The following is a 20022-nucleotide window of genomic DNA, read 5'->3' on the forward strand; positions in this document are numbered from 1 at the left end:
TTCTAGCTGATCTTTCTACAAGTTGATTTGTCTGTAGCTGAATTCTCTACAGGGCAATTTGTTTGCAGTTGAACTCTGTACATGGTAGTTTCTTTGTAGCTGAACTCTCTACAATGTAACTTCTTCTAGCTGATCTCTCTACAGGGTGACTTGTTTCTAGCTGAACTCTCTACAGGGTGATTTGTTAGTAGCTGAACTCTCTACAAGGTAACTTCTTCTAGCTGATCTTTCTACAAGTTGATTTGTCTGTAGCTGAATTCTCTACAGGGAAATTTGTTTGCTGCTGAACTCTGTACATGGTAGTTTCTTTGTAGCTGAACTTTCTACAATGTAACTTCTTCTAGCTGAACTCTCTACAGGATGACTTGTTTGTAGCTGAACTCTCTACAGGGTGATTTGTTTGTAGCTGAACTCTCTACAAGGTAACTTCTTCTAGCTGATCTTTCGACAGGGTGATTTGTTTATAGCTGAATTCTCTACAGGGCAATTTGTTTGCAGTTGAACTCTGTACATGGTAGTTTCTTTGTAGCTAAACTCTCTACAATGTAACTTCTTCTAGCTGAACTCTCTACAGGGTGACTTGTTTCTAGCTGATCTCTCTACAATGTAACTTCTTCTAGCTGAACTCTCTAGAGGGTGACTTGTTTGTAGCTGAACCCTCTACAGGGTGATTTGTTTGCAGCTGAACTCTCTACATGGTAGTTTCTTTGTAACCGAACTCTCTACAATGTAACTTCTTCTAGCTGAACTCTCTACAGGATGACTTGTTTCTAGCTGATCTCTGTACAGGGTGACTTGTTCCTAGCTGAACTCTCTACAGGGTGATTTGTTTGTAGCTGAACTCTCTACAAAGTGACTTCTTCTAGCTGATCTATCTACAGGATGACTTGTTTCTAACTGAACTCTCTACAGTGTGATCTGTTCATAGCGGAACTTTCTACTGGGTGATTTGTTTGCAGCTAAACTCTTTGCATGATTGTTTCTTTGTAACTGAACTCTCTACAAGGTAACTTCTTCTTGCTGATCTCTCTACAGGGCAATTTGTTTGTAGCTGAATTCTCTACAGGGTGATTTATTTGAGCTGAACTCTCTACATGATGGCTTCTTTGTAGCTGAACTCTCTATTAGGTACCTTCTTCTAGCTGATCTGACTACAGGGTGACTTGTTTGTAGCTGAATTCCCTACAGAATAACTTGCAATGTAATATAACTGAGTAAATTATACATGCAGCTGAATGCTTTATTAGGGTGACTGTTCTATTAGAGTATCTCGATCTCGCATTTGCTGCACGTAGTTGCCTTTCGAATCATAACTCAGTGATTTGTAATGCGATTCTTCTGTACTACTGCAAGAACTTTCTATGATGATTATTCCAGCTACATACTGATTTTCAGCTCGTTGCTCTAAGCGGTTTGCCTGGTAGACACGAAAACTAATAGTTTTTTTATTCATAAAAATCGATCGCGTAATTTTGACACAGGTTGGGTTTTGTGTCATATCTCCATGGTCTTTATCCCGATTCCTTTCAAACCACAAAAAGGCACTCCTACGATGGTTGCTCCATCTACATATCAATTTTCAACTGATTCGTCCAAGGCGTTTACCCTGTAGGCGTGACAGACCTTCGACCTTATTTTACGCAAATAATCGGTCATAACTCCGTGAATGTTCATCGGATTCCTACCAAAGTTGGTACGGAGATCCGCCTTAATGAGCCCTTTAAGTGTGCCAAATTTCAGCCCAATCCGAGCACGCATTCGTGTTTTATGGCGAATTTTGCGAAGTGTGCGAAATGAAGAAGATGAAGAAGAAGAAGAAGAAGAAGAAGAAGAAGAAGAAGAAAAAAACGAAGAAATTAAAACGAAATTTTGTTCGCTCGTATCTCGGAAATGGCTGGAGCGATTTTCTTCAAATTTGGTATGTAGACTACCCTAGCTGGGCGGCACGTCTCCAGCAAATTTGGTTCCAATCGAATAAGGAATCACAGAGCTACATAGGTGTGAAAATTGCGTTTTCTTTCTTCCTGTTAATATACTCACGGTGTGGCGCGCCGGCTTCTTGGGCCGCACGACACACTATCGTGTGTCTTGATATACATGGACTTACCACTCACATCCTCTGGAGTTGTCTGGTCAATACTGCCAGGAAACACCGCCAGCCAATACTCACCAGCTTTGAACGAATAAACCACTGTTTGTAGTAAATGGGCCAGTATAGCCATTTCAAAATCAGTACCCCATGTTCCACTACGGGCCATTCCAGTTTGTTCAAGGTAGTTGTGAACACTTGTATAGCTGCCATTGTATGATTCCAAGTAGTTTCGATGGCCATCGGCTCCAATGCCATTCAATAGCTCAGGTATTGACTACTTGTCCTTTCTCTCTGAGAGTATAGACTCTCTATGAGCTTCATAGTACGCCCTGTTATTCTCCTTCTTTCTACTCTTCCACGCCGCTTCCTTCGAAGGCATTGCCACACCCAATATTGCCTCAGAGAAAACACACAAAGCAATAATAACCACAATACCCTTAGCTAACGCTATTTTGCTACGAATTATTTCTAATATCGCTGAAATACTTGAGGTAGATACGTTGTTTACAGCAAAGAAATGCGTTTACAAACGCAAGCAGTTTACAAACGCAAGCAATATTAATTTTGCCGGTTAACTTTGCCAGAAACAAAGATATAAGTCGCTAAATATATTCACTTACACATACAAAGCTTCCCGATTGTGAACAGCTCGCTCTTCCTGCTCAAAATCAACTTCGAACTTTCAACCACGTGTATTCGAATATTTTACCGCGAAGATTATGATTACTCTATTTAGCGAGCACTCTTATTGAAACGGACGGCGCCGTACATTGAAGCCATTTGTGGAGTTATTAACACTACCTATAGTGAATCCAGGACGATGGCGACATTAAAGAACGATGAAAGGTAAGACCCTAGCGCAAGGATTGTATTTCTATCGGTGTAGGAAAGGTTTAATCTATAGGCAAAGCGAGCCGTTTTCATGCAAGAAGTAGGACTGTAGCTGTTGCCATCTTCCCGCTAGGCCTGGCTGAAGGCATCAGTTAGGGAGTCAGTCACTAGAAAATTCAATCAGATAGAATTTTATTTAAAATTCGTGGAAACTCATAGGATGCATTTCGTGCCGTTTTGAAGGCGAAATCGTGCTTCACTTTTGTAATACAATACTGCTGAATCGCCGAGATGGTTTTGCAAGTCTGCTTTTGGTGCGTAATTTTTTGGCGGGAAATCGTGAACCTTGACGATCCCTACCATTAAGTACTACCGTACTTAATTTACCGTACTTAATGATATGTGACCGGATTTGCGAAAAGGTACCTTTTCCACACATTTGACATACCAGCACACAAAATGATGTAACACTTGACTCCTTATACTGTTTAACTTGCTCTAAGCATCAAAATGTAGCTAGATACTGTAGCTACATTCATTGAAACTTTCAAGCAATTATATGTCATGATTAAAAAGTTATGAAGCTTTAAAGTTCAAAAAATGGGTCAAATTTTGTGTGTGAAAAAAGTACAATCCGGTCACATATATAATTTGTACATTTACTGATAAAATATTTAAAGTACATCTACTTCATCTTTTCTTCTTCCTGTAGTAAAGAAAAAAAACATAGGTTAAAAAAGTCCCAAAGCTGGCCATAGGCCGGCTTTGGGGTATACAAATACAAAAAGAAATGAAATCTAATCCAAAACAGCTAAGCTGTAAAAAAGTGTGCGGCCCTCAGAAAGGCTATGGTGAAAAAAGATGTGAAATCCAAGGTGGCGGCCAAGAAATGGCTGTGATGGTAGGTTAATGGTAAAAATTTTAATAACGACAATCCAGGTGAATTTTTGTGCCACTTCACAAAATTTACCTGAATTGTCATTATTAAAATTTTTACCATTAACCTACCATCACAGCCATTTCTTGGCCGCCACCTTGGATTTCACATCTTTTTTCACCATAACCTTTCTGAGGGCCGCACACTTTTTTTACAGCTTAGCTGTTTTGGATTAGATAGTAAATACCAGTAAAGAAACAAACCTAAATCCTGACCCTAACCCTAAACTCTAAAGTACAAGACTCGTTCCCTAAAGTCGAATGCTAGGAGAATATTACTAGACGCGTCCCCTAAAGTTGAATGCTCGGGGCATATTACTAGGTGCGTTCCCTAAAGTCAAATACTCAGGGTATGGCTAGATGCGTGCCAATCCTAGCTCTCCTCAAACTCAACAAAAATTTACCTTTATATAACTAGAGTGTGATACTGGGTGACTGTGCCGTGACTTTAGCAGCAAAATTCCCAGTCATGGTGCTGTGACTCTAGGCACTGCAAATCTTTTATCTAAATTATCTTCCAGCCTTAGCTCAAACCTTTTGTGGTTTAAAAGAAATCGCATTGACAGCTATAGAGTTACAAGGCAAAAACCATCTAGAACATTCTATGTGTAAAAAAGGTGCGCTCAATTAAAGTATTACAAAAGTAATCAGATAAACTCTGCAATACAATAATATACTTCTCTAGTATTCCATCAATTCAAAACTGATATTACAGCCATTTTGATACTGATCAGTGGGTAGTACAGTACGATTAAGATCTAGTCGTCATCATAATAATCATAATAATATGTGCTATATGCTGGCAAAACTTGTGACAACAGGCTAGAAATCAAGACACATGGTAGTGTGTCGTATGGCGCAAGAAGCTGGCGCGCCTCACCATGAGTATATTAACTGAAAGAAAGAAAACGTGATTTTCACACCTTTGTAGTTCCGTGATCCTTCATCCAATTGAAACCAATTTCGCTGCAGAGGTGTCTGTCAGGTAGGCTACCCTACATACCAAATTTGAAGAAAATTTCCTTAGCCATTTCCGAGATATGAGTGGCCAAAATTTCATTTTTATTTCTTCATTTTTTTCTTCTTATTCTTTGTCTTTTCGCACACTTTGAAAAACTGCTATGAAGCGCAAACTCGTAATCAGCTCACCTTGAAATTGGGTACACATAAAGGCAGTCCAAAGGTGAATCCTAGTTTCTAATTTGGTGCAAATTTGATGAGTGATTCAGGAGTTATGACCAATTATTCGCGTAAAACAAGATCGATTTGTTGTCATGCCTACAGGGTAAAACGCTTCATGGAATGAGTTGAAAATCGGTTTGTAGATAGATCAACCATTGTAGGTGGTTTGAAAACAATCAAAATTAAGATCATGGAGATATGACAAGAAATCAAAGGTGTGTAACAATTGCGCGAAAATAAAATGACTAATCTTTTCCATGCCTACCAGGAAAATTGCTTAGAGCAATGAGTTGAAAATCGATATGTGGCTGAAATAATAATTGTAGAAAGTCCTTGCAGTAGTACAGAAGAATCAGATTACAAACCATTGAGTTATGATTCGAAAGCCAACTATGTGTAGCAAATGTGAGATCGAGATACTCTAATAGAACAGTAACCCTAATAGAGCACTCAGTTACATTTATGACTTACACCATTATAGAATTTTCTATTGCATTGCAAGATATTTTGTAGGGAGTTCAGCTGCAAACAGTTAATTTTATAGACAGTTCAGTTACAAGCCAAGGCACCCTGTAAAGAGTTCAGCTGTATCGCTGTAGAGATTCAGAACATTACAATTAAATCACACTGAAGAGAGTTCAGCTATAAACAAGTAATGCACCCTGTAGAGAGTTCAGCTACAAATGAGTCACTCTCTACAGAATTCAGCTATAAACAAGTCACTGTGTAGAGAATTCATGCCGCAACCAAAAACCACCCTGTAAAGAATTCAGCTACACAAACAAGTTACTGTATAGAGAGATCAGCTAGAAACAAGAGAGAATTCACAGCTAGAAGACGTCACCTTGTAGAGAGTTCAGCAATAAGCAAATCACCCTGCAGGGAGTTCAGCTACAAACAAATCACACTGTAGAGAGTTCAGCTTGAAACAAATCACCCTGTAGAGAGATCAGCTAGAAGAAGTTACCTTGTAGGGAGTTCAGTTATACAAGAAACCAGAGTTCAGATGCAAACAAATCACCACGTAGAGATTTTGACTACGAAAAATTACCCTGTACAGAGAAACAAGTTACAAAGACCAGTTAAAAGAAGTTACCTTGTAGAGAGTTCAGCTAAAATAATAAACCACTCTGTAGAGAGTTCAGCTACAATGAAACCATCCTGTACAGAGTTCAGCTAGAAACAAGTCACCCTATAGAGAGATCAGCTAGAAACAAGTCACCCTAGGCCTGTAGAGAGCTCAGCTACAAACAGATCACAATGCATGTAGAGAGTTCAAGTAGAAACAAGTCATGCTGTTGAGAGATCAGCTAGAAGAAGTCACTTTGTAGAGCGTTCAGCTACAAAAAACTACCCTGTAGAGAGTTCAGCTATGAACAGATCATCCTGGAGAGGAAACGAGCTACAAACAAGTCACCCTGTAGAGAGATCAGCTAGAAGAAGTTCGGCACCTTGTAGAGAGTTCAGACACAAAGAAACTTTCCTGTAAAGAGTTTAGCTACTAACAAATCACATGCTGCAGAGGGTTCAGCTACAAACAAATCACCCTGTAGAGAGTTCAGCTACAAAATATCATCCTGTAGAGAACTCGGCTACAAACAAATCACCGAACAGGGATTTTGACTACAAACAAATCACCTTGTAGAGAGTTTAGCTACAAACCCTAAAAGATTTCAGCTACAACCAAATCATCCTGTAGAGAGATCAGCTAGAAATAAGTTACAGAGATCAGCTAGAAGAAGTCACCTTGTAGAGAGTTCAGCTACAAAGGAACCATCCTGTACAGAGTTTAGCTAGAAACAAGTCACCCCATAGAGGGATCAGCTAGAAAAAAGTCACCCTGTAGAGAGTTCAGCTATGAAAAGATCACCCTAGAAAGAGCTCAGCTTGAAACAAGTCACCCAGTACTGTAGAGAGATCAGCTAGAAACAAGTAACCTTGTAGAGAGATCAGCTAGAAGAAGTCACCTAGTAGAGAGTTCAGTTACAAACAAATCATTCTGTAGAGAGTTCAGTTACAAACAAAACACCCTGTAGAGAGATCAGCTTGAAAACTATACACAATGTAGGGAGTTCAGCTATAAGCAAATCACCCTGTAGAGAGTTCAAGTTACCCTGTAGAGAGATCAGTTACAAACAAATCACCCTGTAGAGAGTTCAGCACGGCGAACAGATCACCCTGTAGAGGTTTCAGCTAAGTACAAGTCACCCTGCAGAGAGATCAGCTAGAAGAAATTACCCTGTAGAGAGACCAACTAACCTTGTAGAGAGTTCAGCTACAAAGAAACCGTCCTGTAGAGAGTTCAGCTACAAACAAATCACCCTACAGAGTTCAGCTGCAAACAAATCACCTTGTAGAGAGTTCAGCTACAAACAAATCACCCTGTAGGGAGTTCAGCTAGATAAAAGTCACCCTGCAGAGAGATCAGCTAGAAGACGTCACCTTGTAGAGAGTTCAGCTCCAAAGAACCCACTATGTAGAGATCTCAGCTACAAGCAAGTTATCCTATATAGAGATTAGCTAGAAAGAAGCCTGTAGAGAGCTCGGCTATAATCAAATTGCCCTGCAGAGAATTCAGCTACAAACAAACACTTTATGGAGAGATGAGCTAGAAACAAGTCACCTTGTAGAGAGTTCAGCTACAAAGAAACCATCCTGTAGATAGCTCAGCTACATTTCAAGTCACCCAGTAGAGAGATCAGCTGGAAACAAATTATCTTGTTGGGAATAATTGGCATGTAATAAATGTATGTACATAATTTGTATAATTACTAATAAAATCAAGAATATATGAAGTATTAAAATTTTCCTTAAGTTCTTTTCTTCTTCCTGTGGTAAAGAAAAAAAAACAGATGGGTTAAAAAAAAACCCAAAGCCAGCTATATGCCAGCTGCCTTACAGTATACAAATACAAAAAGAAGGGATTTCTTAATCAAGCTGTAAAAAAGGTGCATCCCCAAAAAGGCCATGGTGAAAAAAAATGTGAAATCCAAGGTGGCGGCCAAGAAATGGCTGTGATATGATAATAGATTAATGGTAAAAATTTTAAAATAACGACAATTTAGATGATTTGATGCCGCTTGGTCTTGGCACCAAATTCACCTAAACTGTCGTTATTAAATTTTTTTACCATTAACCTACCATCACAATCATTTCTTGGCCGCCACCTTGGATTTCACATCTTTTTTCACCATGGCCTATTTGGGGCCACATATTTTTTTACAACTTGGCTGTTTTTGATTAGATACATATTTCAACATAAAAAGTGCAGTATTTGCTTTGTTAAAAATTGAGTTATTGCAGCTTATCACATTTTACATGAAAAATCAAGACTCTTTAGGTGCAGTGTGATTTTAATTTATTATCATTAACATCAATGCAGCCATTTTATGGCTGCCACCTTTGATTTCACAACTTTTTAAAGGCAGGTTTTTGAAGGCTGCACTGTTTTATATAGCTCGGCTGTTTTTGTATGGATACGTATTGTGGAGATTCCCGGGGGTGACTTTGATGATCAAGCTTTATATGTGAAGTACCTTATTAAAATCTTGGAGAAGTGAGTGGAGTATGAAACTATGCATGCATGCATTATTTTTGTCCCAGTTTATTATCACATTGGAGTGGCATATATATATATATATCAGGTTCTTGGGCCACACAACACATATCTTGATGTAATCGTTCTAGCAGTTGTACTTAACTACTTATGTATATTAATCTTGTAGTTGCACCTCTATACCAGACAACAGTTCATGCACCAACTACAACACTTACCTTAACTACACTAATGATATTGATTTGATGCAGTTGGAGATTAGTGCTATGAACTATATTGATATACATGTTACTAACCAGTATTGTAGAAACTACCTCAAGACAGCATTATGTGTCACTATTTATCCACCATGTGATGAAGGTGTTCAGAAACTATGTTCTGAGGAGTGTGATAGTTTACTGAATAGTGGAACATGCTCTGACGATACTATGAACTTGATTGAACATGTCAATAACTTTATGTCTCATCCATTTGTCAACTTCACTATCAACTGTTCCAACTCACTCCAATTCTCTGAGTTATTATTGAACGGATCATGTCCTATTGAAACCTGTGTTACTTTGACAGATTCTTCTAATGTTCCTAGCACGTGAGTTTAATAGTACTATAATTGGGATCTATGCTAGAAAGCTTTAAAATCATATGAAATAATATATAATACATCCGTGCCAAAAGCAATGTTATGAAAAAAGGGTACACCCTTCAAAAAAGCTTGAGTTATAAAAGTTGTAATATGATTAAAGGTTGCAGCCAAAAAGCAGCTGCAGTGATGTTAACACCAATTATTTAATGCTACACTATCATTATTGCAATATGATATTTTCTGCAACTTTTTAAAACCTGGCTTTATTCTTTATTGAAGGCACACCCTTTTGACAGTGTGCTTGTTTTGCATGGAATCACTTCTTTTGCATTTCCAAGCCTTATTTTCTACACACATAACAGAGTTATTCAAGATTATATCTCTGATTTTGTTATTAATTTAATTTGTTATTCCATAAACATCAATCATGTTTGCACAAACTGTTTTTGTTCTGTGTGACTGTTCTATTAGAGTACCTTATTACACATGTCTAATTGTTTGGTTTTTGCTTTATAACTCCGTTAATTTATAATACTCTTATTTCTGTTAAACGCAAAAAGGTTTAACTATGATGGTTGATATATTTGCAGAACATTTTTACAAGCAGCTTACTATGTAGGAGTGACAAAACTTGCATTTGCAATATTTCCAAAATCACTTTAGTCAGTCACCCAGTAGTTAATTGACTTGTACATGTGGTGTGGTAGACAATAGTGAAATCCTAGCAATGGGTTGTGTGGGATACTGATTAATATAAAAAGAGGCAACATAGAGGTGCCTCAGTTTATTCTGATTCTGAATAGCCAGAGTCAGTAGCTCTGATCAAGCACCAAACAACAGATAGATGAGCAATGAAAGTGAACAAAGCCTATCCGACTATACTACTATATATAAAATGGAAAATTTAATTGTGACATGCACTTATGTAACCAGATGATAGGTGCACGTGGCTACATTAGGTGTTACAAATCGATTTGTGCAGTCAATCCACCTAATAGAAGCTAGACTGTTAACTTCTGAAGCAGATCTGTTTGTTTCTGAGACTAACTGAGTACATTATAAGCTGTTTGTCACATTGACCAATGTACCCCACCAACATGCGTTTATTGTTATTAAATTTGTTGCACACTTTAAAACTTCAGCTTAAACCATAATCTGGATTGTGCTATTTAACTGCTTCTAGTCCCCATTGGTTAGCTGAGTAGAGCCTTCAGTAATAGACAACTAAGACAAGTATAAGAAATTTGGTACATTGAATGAAGTAGTATTCACTGATTATAGTGTACTAAGGAAGATATGGTTTCAGCTTCTTAGTTGTGATTTCTAATTATTGTAACTATTTTATGATGGTTTTATATATTTCAGGTGCATGCAATTGGATAATTATGGAGCTTGCTCCCAGTCTATTGTAGCAACTAATGGCTATCTGTACAAGTACACAAGTGTTGAGAACTTTACAATGTTTATTGAATTTGCCAATTCAGTTGCAATATACATCCCTATAATAAAACCTAGTTGTCAAAATGCCACTTTGATGTTTGCTTGCAATGCAGTATTCATACCTTGTGACTTGACTACTGGAGAACCAAGGGCAACTTGTTCAAATTCATGCTACCATTTTAGTACTCGCTGTAATGATGAATTTGATACACTTTTAATAGGACTTTCTATTGTTGGATTTCACCAAATAGAAGTCTGTGCAGATCCATTGCTTCTCATTAAAACAGGATTTGGTGTTAACACTTCTTCTAAAGGGGTTGAATGTAATTGTTTAGGTATGGGATATTCAAGTATGTATGTATGTATGTATGTATGTATGTATGTATGTATGTATGTATGTATGTATGTATGTATGTATGTATGTATGTATGTATGTATGTATGTATGTATGTATGTATGTATGTATGTATGTATGTATGTATGTATGTATGTATGTATGTATGTATGTATGTATGTATGTATGTAAGTACATACGTAGATTTGTAGTTTCTTGCAAAACTTATGATTAGAAACCAGCCTCAAAATACCTTCATGGCTTTGGTAAAGTAGAATCAAGCCCAAAAGTGTCTTCAGATCTAGAGTGGCCAAAAATGCTTCCAATAAGTTGCTACCAATTTTTAAAAAAAAATTACATAACTGCCCTTATGGTGCTTTCAGACAGGTGTAACTCAATAATAACTAGGGCTAAATAGGCTTGATTTTTTCACTGCTATACATTGCTTGAGCCCAACAGGTGCCTTTTGGTATACCGCAGTATGTACAATGTACGAATCATGGACTTACCTTGCCTTTGTCATCCTTTGTGTTCCATTTCTCTTCTCACTGACAGTGCAAGGTGTTGATTCACAGTATAGCGCATGATGGCTTCCCTACATTTGTAACAGATATTGTCCATATTTCCATAATGACTGCAGAGGTGCTTCTCAAAATGTTCTTTATTTGCAATGTTGTGTAACATTCTGAACAGAGCTGAAAACAAAGAGTAATGGCCACTTCACTGAAGAATATTGCTTTTGTATACTTTGGAAATGTCCAGATATCAAAATTACTTGATATATATACATAAACCTGCCTATATTTTCTTTCTTTTAACATTCCTTTGAGTTCTTACAAAACTTGCATAAAATAAAAACATGATATTTAATTGCCTTAAAATTTGGCACACTTAAAGGGAGTAGAAAGACCATCTAGGTACCATAAATTTAGTGCAAATGCAATAAATCGAGTTGCTTGAAATCAATTAATTAGCTCATCTTTTGGTGGTTTGAAAGACATCGGCACCTCTACTGACTGTAGTTACTATCCATTTCAAAATGCTTTTTAGGTAATTGCATTGCTGAGAAGCACTGAAATGACAATCATTATAATGATGCCCTATTTCTGCGGCATCGCACCCAAAGTAATATATATATATCAGTCTTGGCTAAACATGACATACAATGATAGAGCTAGCATAGTTCCTTAAATGTGAACTAGCATAGTGTGTCTACTGATTCAATAAGAGTGGTATTGTACTCAGATTGTTTCATGTTTAGCTGATTATAGATAGTATTGTCAAACTGCATGTTTACATTGCTTTGTTTTTGCTTCTGTCAGATGATTTATGGCCTAATGATGAATATTGTACTACTATCAATAAATCTACCACAATTACTAGCAGTGCAATGTTCACTACAACTCTCAGTATGACTACTACTACTACTACTACTACTACTACTACTGAGGTCATTGATATAGTTACAGTAAATGGAACAATATCACCTAACAATGCCACATCACCTAATGATGGTAGTACACCAGTGATAGTGGCATCCATAGCTGGTGGACTGTTAGGATTGTGTTTACTTGTGTGCCTTGTGGGAGTAATAATATTAAGAAAGAGATACAGAGTAAAGAAAAATGCAAGAAGTGATGGATTCTTCAAAATAAGATCAAATTCACTGTTTGGCTGGTATGTGTAATAATGTTGTATGTGTGGTCTGGTTCAGCTTCATTATTGACACAAAAGTAACTACAGGTACTGAAAGGGATTATGGTAGTGATAAGTCTGATCTCACATTGCAATATTTCAGACAGTTAAGTATAACATATTTAATTCATAGTTGAACTAAATGTGGCAGTCCTCAGTATGAATCAAGAAGGTTTGTGTTTTCCTACCAAAACCATTGACCATGCAGAAAATAGCTTCACACTTTTCAAGGCACCTTGCTAGTATTGTTTGGGTACAGTACAATCAAGCCCAACATATCTTCAGAGCAACCTGAACTACTTCCAGTAAGTTACTACAAATTTTCATTCGAATATTTCTGTAATAGGATTTTCTACCACCTGACTGACTGACTGAACGACCGACCAACCGACTAACTTACCAATTGACCAACAGACTGACTGATCAATCGACAGACTGACTGACCGACTGACCAACTGTCTGACTAATTAACTATAACTAACTGACTAATTAACTATAACTAACTAGCTAACTAAATAATTCATTAACTAACAAACTAATTGATATCTTCAGACAAGTGTAATTCAATAATTTATGGCTAACATATTGCATGCTTGAGATTCACAGATGTTGCTTGTCAACACTGATGTGCCTTTTGGTATACCACTGGAAATATACTCACTTTGACTGTAACAAGCAGGTCAGTGCAGTCATGCATGTGTATGTGAAATTACAGACAGGCCTAGTTTCCTTGTATGCAACAGCATAGCCATTAATATGCTATAACTAACATAGACATCTTTGCACTAGAAGAGAAAGGAAATGAATATGATGTAAAGAAAGACAAACACATAACTTATGGTGCATGTTCTGAGCTGTGTAATGGACAGGACATACTTGACTGAAAACTAGGTGAAAGTTCACTTGTAGCTATAGGTAGCAAATTGCTATTTGGAACATACTTTTCATTATGCAGTTTAATTTACCGCCAAATTTGTATAGAGGCTCCAATATAATAATTCTAAACTACTATAACTTATAAACCATACAATTATAATCCTATTAAAATACTATAAATTGCTCGCTATAGAATAAAGAATTCAATTATTTCGTTGCATGGTAACCACAAAACATTAAAATGCAAAACCACACGCAATATCTTACAACTATTACTGTTTATTGACAGTTTAAGCAATATCTATCTAAGTGTGGTTATTGGGTGTTTGAGCAAGTGTGTATGCATATATGTGACCAGATTTCATATAACAAGGCTTCCACACACACAAAATCAAACTTACGATTTTACCAGAAATGGATTGCTGGTCTAATACACTATCATATTTCACACTGTACTTCCTTCAGCACTGGCAAGTCTGGTTTCTGTAGCAGCTTTCTTCCGACCCTGTCAAAGCCACGAGTGGGAGATTGGTGCCATTAAATGGCCATGACTTTGTGATAATGGTGTGTAGTGAGCTGGGACTTCACTGAGAGCTCGCCAATAGTGTTCACAGTCAATTTGGAGTAATTTTAGGGCCATGGAGGGCCATGGAGGGCCATGGAGAGCCCAAACTTGGCCTCTGGATTCCAATCGTCTTCTTACTTCATTTTATACCCCTATATTAAGACCACCGTCCACCCCCACCCTCCCACCCTATTACTACCAGCTGTGATATTATTACCCGCTCGAAAAAAGCTGCCCAAAACAGGGCAAATTTTGGGTATCAGAAATGTATACACCCACTCAGTGATAGCTAGTAAACAGATGAATAATTGGTGCAAATTTTGTTTACACAGCTGTAGGCACTGGGAAGTTATTACACAATGATTCCTTAAAATCGCCATATCTCTTAACAAAGCTTTGTGCGTCAAAGCCTTGTTTTGTCAATTTCAGTCACATATACAAATGAGGCTACTAATTTGAGACGCATTGAAGTAGCAACATGCCATTCTACCCTATACAATCTGTCTCCTTACTGTTTCTCTTCATTAGTAGTTCCATTATCACTGTGAAGAATCATCTACAGTGCTTATTATCGACCATCAAAAGTGTAAGATAATGTCATCTTACCCACAATAGTGTGCAAGGGGCTGGTTATCCCTGTTCCCATTCACTAAAGAATGTGATCATTACAGAATAAGTGCAGGGGCTGCCAAAACGTTTGACAGAATTTACAGAGCAATTAGAAAGTTATGCTACAAGAGTTTATTATCAATTCCGCCATATAGTGGTTGTGGAGGGGTGAGTGGGTTTTATTACAGGTTTTTGCAATTGAATTCGTCACCTTTGCAATTGAATTCGTCCCGTTTGCAATTGAATTCGTTGGTATTGCAATTGAATTCATCAGTATTGCAATTGAATTCGTCCCGTTTGCAATTGAATTCGTCGGTTTTGCAATTGAATTCGTCGGTTTTGCAGTTGAATTAGTCGGTTTTGCAATAGAATTCGTCGTGTTTGCATTATAATTTGTCATAAACAAAACGGCTCCAAGAAACCAACCCGTTCATTACGATATGAACTATTTATGCCTTGGAGAGTTACACTTGAGACACTAGAAGGTAATTGAAGCTGGTAGTACGCGAAGTTGATAGCTGTCTGACAAGTTAATTAGCTTGCTCGCGAGTGACCACACCCATCGCGAATGGTGTAGTAGAGTTTGAAATGTTGTTGGAGAGGCTGTAGAGGAAAAATTATTACCTTATAAAGAGTTGTTTACTACTGTTGTACTTGAACAAGTTCTTGTAGCAGCTGCTACATCATGTTTTCGTGTTTGCTCCAGCTGCCATTCTTGTTATGGACGAATTTAACTGCAAAAGCGACGAATTCAATTGCAAAAGCGACGAATTCAATTGCAAACGGGACGAATTCAATTGCAAAACCGACGAATTCAATTGCAAACGGGACGAATTCAATTGCAAACGGGACGAATTCAATTGCAAAAGCGACGAACTCAATTGCAAACGGGACGAATTCAATTGCAAAGTTGCCGAATTCAATTGCAAAAACCTGTAATATTGATGTAGTCTAAAGAAGTTCAAGCTCACTGTTGATGACTTTTATTACAGATGAATTTTAAGACAAAATTTCAGTAAATATGCTGAAATATTTATATTCACACAGGTATAAGGAAAGTTTTGCATTTGATTAGGGATCATAGAAATAAAGCCATGAAACAGGCGAGTTTATACTAGTGCACATTTAATCCTACGTACTTTAATCATATACAGGCTGTCAATTGTATAATAGCCTTGGAATTAAATGTCCACTAGTATAACTTCAGGTGTTGGCACTCTCTCCTAGTTTCATGGCTTTTTATTTCTGATTCCTACTCAATGCAAAAATTCAATTTTCCTAATATTATGTGTTTACTTTTTGTTACATAATTTATGACTGGTGAACCAGCACATACCACATCAAAGGAAAGGTGCCAGACATAATTAATTGCACAACTATGCATGTGCCCCAACAATCTCAAATACTAAGAGGTGTAAGAAGTGATGTGGTCATTCCATTCACTGCCCATTATACAGAGTTACAAATAAATAGGGTGGTTCTATGTGTATCTTGTCCTTACAATACATCATCATTACATAATTGTGTAATTGTTTAGTATATACCACAGTAGTAGGAAAGTGTAGTTAATAGTAACACTGGTAATATGGTTAACACTGGTAACATGGGTAGCACTGGTAGTATGGGTAGCACTGGTAACATGGGTAGCACTGGTAACATGGGTAGCACTGGTAGCACTGGTAACATGGGTAACACTGGTAACATGGCTAGCACTGGTAACATTGGTAGCACTGGAAACATGGGTAGCACTGGTAGCATGGGTAGCACTGGTAACATTAGTAGCACTGGTAACATGGGTAGCACTGGTAGCATGGGTAGCACTGGTAGCATGGGTAGCACTGGTAACATGGGTAGCACTGGTAACATGGGTAGCACTGGTAGCACTGGTAACATGGGTAACACTGGTAACATGGGTAGCACTGGTAACATGGGTAGCACTGGTAACATGGGTAGCATTGGTAGCACTGGTAACATGGGTAGCATGGGTAGCACTAGTAACATGGGTAGCACTGGTAACATGGGTAACACTGGTAACATGGGTAGCACTAGTAACATGGGTAGCACTGGTAACATGGGTAACACTGGTAACATGGGTAGCACTAGTAACATGGGTAGCACTGGTAACATGGGTAGCACTGGTAACATGGGTAGCACTATAACACAAAAGTCACACTGCAGTACTTGATAATGCTGTATTATTATTCTTCTCCACATTCTGCAAATAATTCTGGACAAATAGTAGACTAAGCGGTATATCTACAGTAGCTCTAGCTGTTAATCTAGTTACCAGTCAAATAATTATTTTTTTGTGGGCGCTCTAAGGATTTCAGAAAGAAACCGTTCTACTGTTCTGCATTGCTCTTTCATCCCACACTCTTGCTCTGGCTATAAAGGTATGTACTTTAAACTACAGTCTAAATAAGTTAGACACCACGACTAGTGGGAACTAAGCGATTTAGAAACCCCTCAGGCCCTTAGTAGTGCCCTCGCTGCACTCGGGACGCTACAGCCTAGGGCCATCGGGGTTACTAAATTGCTTAGTTACCTTGGTCTTAATGTCTAACTATTATATGGAAACTGTGGACAATTCTTGTGGTAGCCAGTACAACTGAAGCTACTACCCATGAATCAACACATGTTTGGCACCGGTGAAGAAAGACATTGAATACAAAGGAGAACAAAGTTAAGTCCATGATGCATGTTTAGGCCTAATTATAAGTGACAGTGAACAGTGTATAAATCATGCCTGCAAAAAATTTATTATAGTCAAGTTATGCTTGACTGAAGGCATCATCAGTCAGTTATTTGAAAATTTGATTAAATATATTTTAAAATCCTGTAGCAACTTACTAGAAGCATTTTGGGCCATTCTGAAGGCATGTTTGAGATAACCAATAATGCCAAATCATCATGAAGGAAAATTGAGGATAGTTTTTTGGGTGATATTTTACGGCAGAAAAGTGTAAATCTTTTGCAATCTCTACTATACTGTATTACCATACTATATGATTGTGTTAAGGGATGTCCTTTTTGTTTTACCACTTTTCAATGTAATGATCCTATTCTAGCATGTAAAATATCAAGTATTTTCTTACACTTGTATAAATAAAATTTTTGCATACTGTATCCAAGGTCAGGCTTTAATGCGCCAGATAGTCAGTTCACCAATCAGGTTCCTGCTAAATCTCAAACAACAGTTGCAGTAGTAATTGCAGTATGAAAAGTTTTAGTTTAGTTCTAGTTTTGGTACTATAAAGCTGCTCATAACATTAGTTTAGTTCTTGTTCAAAAGCTTAAAAACAACACTTTTCTAGTATAAACAACACTTTTCTAGTATACTTCTAGTTTTTAAAATAGATTGTAATGGAATTATAGTTTAGTTCTAGTTTCTAGTACTATAAAGAAAAGGCTGTACTAAAACTACTTTTAGTTCTAGTTTTAGTATACTAGAATAACACTATAAGCTCCCTTCTCTCCTTGCCATTTACTGTCTGTATGTTGTCTGGGAATAAGACATTTTTATTATCTATTATTATCTATTATTATAGGAAAGCAAAAAATTCATCAAGGTACATTATGAAAGGTTTGTCAATTATGTCAAAGGCAGATCCAGGATGGGGCATTTGGGGCACATCCATCCTCATTTCCATATTTTCAAATTATAGCCCTGAGGCTGCACAAAACATATGAAGAGAAGCTGTATGTGTAGTTGCTAATTTTACTGAAGTAGATTTACAACCCTGACTTAGCTGTGTAGCTAATCATGAAGTAAAAATTGAGATACTCTAATAGAGCTGTCAATAACTCTAATGGTGCAGTCATTGTAAAACTTGCATTTGAATTTTATTCATTTGCTACTCAACAAGAAATCAACATTGGCACTGATGATTATATCCCATTTAGACCACTCAAATGGAACAATGACATTCAAATATCTATAGTAACACCATAGCTAGAGAACAGTCCACCTAAATATACAACTGGGTGTGCCCCTCCTCCAGCTCCTGAATCTGCTCCTGTAAGTGACTATGTATGTTCATTATATCCAATGTTAAATCACATGGTAATCTTCATAAGGGATTCCTTTTCAGACTTCCATTGCAATTTTGGTGGTCCACATACCAAAATTAAACAAAACTGTTAAAGAATTCCCAAGATATGTGCGACATTTAAAAAATTCTGTATCATGTTTCTTTGCATTTTCATACAGACTGTCATAAAATGCAAATGCATTGCTTGGATACCTTGAAATTTGGCATGGTAGGCAAATTTTGGTGTTAATTCTATAAGCATTCAAAGAGTTATGATGGGAAAGAAGAATTAAATAATAAAATAAGACATGCTGTCTTGATTATTATGTCTGTAAAAAAAAGAGAAAAAAAACTAGCCCCAAAGACAACTTTCAGTGGAATTAGTGCTGCAAATACTACTTGAATACTCTATTTATTTATTTTTTGTGGTTTTCAGCCCCACTACTAAAATATGTGAGTGGATTTTGGAAAAACGATCCAAATCGCACATTAGAAGTTTCGAGATAAACGGTTTTAAAGAATTGAAACCAGCATAACTCTCCAAGGATAGCAAGCACGCGTATGAAATTTACACAAAAGATGCATCAATCTGTTACCTTTCAGGCCACTTCCAGTACTTGTAGCTGCTTGTAGAGTTTCCCACCAAATAAGATAGAAAATCTGAGCAATTGGACGAGCAACGTAGTATCACGAGTGCTCACAAAGGGGTGGGGGGTGGCGGGGAGGGCAAGAGATAGACCTCAAAATGGAGGCAGACCACGATTGGAGTCCAGAGACGAGATTACAGGGCTGTGCTGGCTCCTTAGTAGCTGATATGTAGCAAAATCAACAGAGAAAACGTCTGGCCAACATGATAAGGCTGTCCACCAGTACACCACTGATTCTTGCCAAGCCAGGACCTTGACAAGGCCTGAAACCGCCATTTGAGCACTCCACACCACCCAGAAAAGATGTCTGTTAAAACCAACCTCGAGTAGTTTGAGCAGTACTGAGGGTCAAAACTAGTAGTACGATAGTGTAGATATCCACTGGTGGTGTTAGTTTGATTTTGCCTGATGTGCGATTTGGGTGTAAAATCTGGTCACATATATTTTCCTAGCCAGCTGTGAGGTATATCCCTCTCCTTTCTATCATGTATGTTACATTGTATACTCAGTTGTGCTGATATCATAACATAATATATCAGGTTTTGACATACAATACTACAAGAGCAAGCTGCTCATGGATGTGTATACATTTATCAATATTAATAAAGGAAGAATCCTCCTTCAAGCAATTTCATCCAGGTTTTG

General features: G+C 37.5%; 1 protein-coding gene across 1 annotated transcript in view; it reads left to right on the top strand.

The window, feature by feature from the left end:
- LOC136261995 (uncharacterized) overlaps positions 1 to 20022 on the top strand; it is a 52131-nt gene that overhangs the window by 16233 nt on the left and 15876 nt on the right. The window contains exons 3-6 of the mRNA XM_066056112.1: positions 8767 to 9186; positions 10546 to 10955; positions 12277 to 12631; positions 18248 to 18282. Of these exons, the coding sequence (XP_065912184.1) occupies positions 8767 to 9186; positions 10546 to 10955; positions 12277 to 12631; positions 18248 to 18282 (1220 nt within the window). The remainder of the gene's footprint in view (positions 1 to 8766; positions 9187 to 10545; positions 10956 to 12276; positions 12632 to 18247; positions 18283 to 20022) is intronic.

This window comes from Dysidea avara, chromosome 7 (assembly GCF_963678975.1).
Source record: "Dysidea avara chromosome 7, odDysAvar1.4, whole genome shotgun sequence".
Classification (NCBI taxonomy): domain Eukaryota; kingdom Metazoa; phylum Porifera; class Demospongiae; order Dictyoceratida; family Dysideidae; genus Dysidea; species Dysidea avara.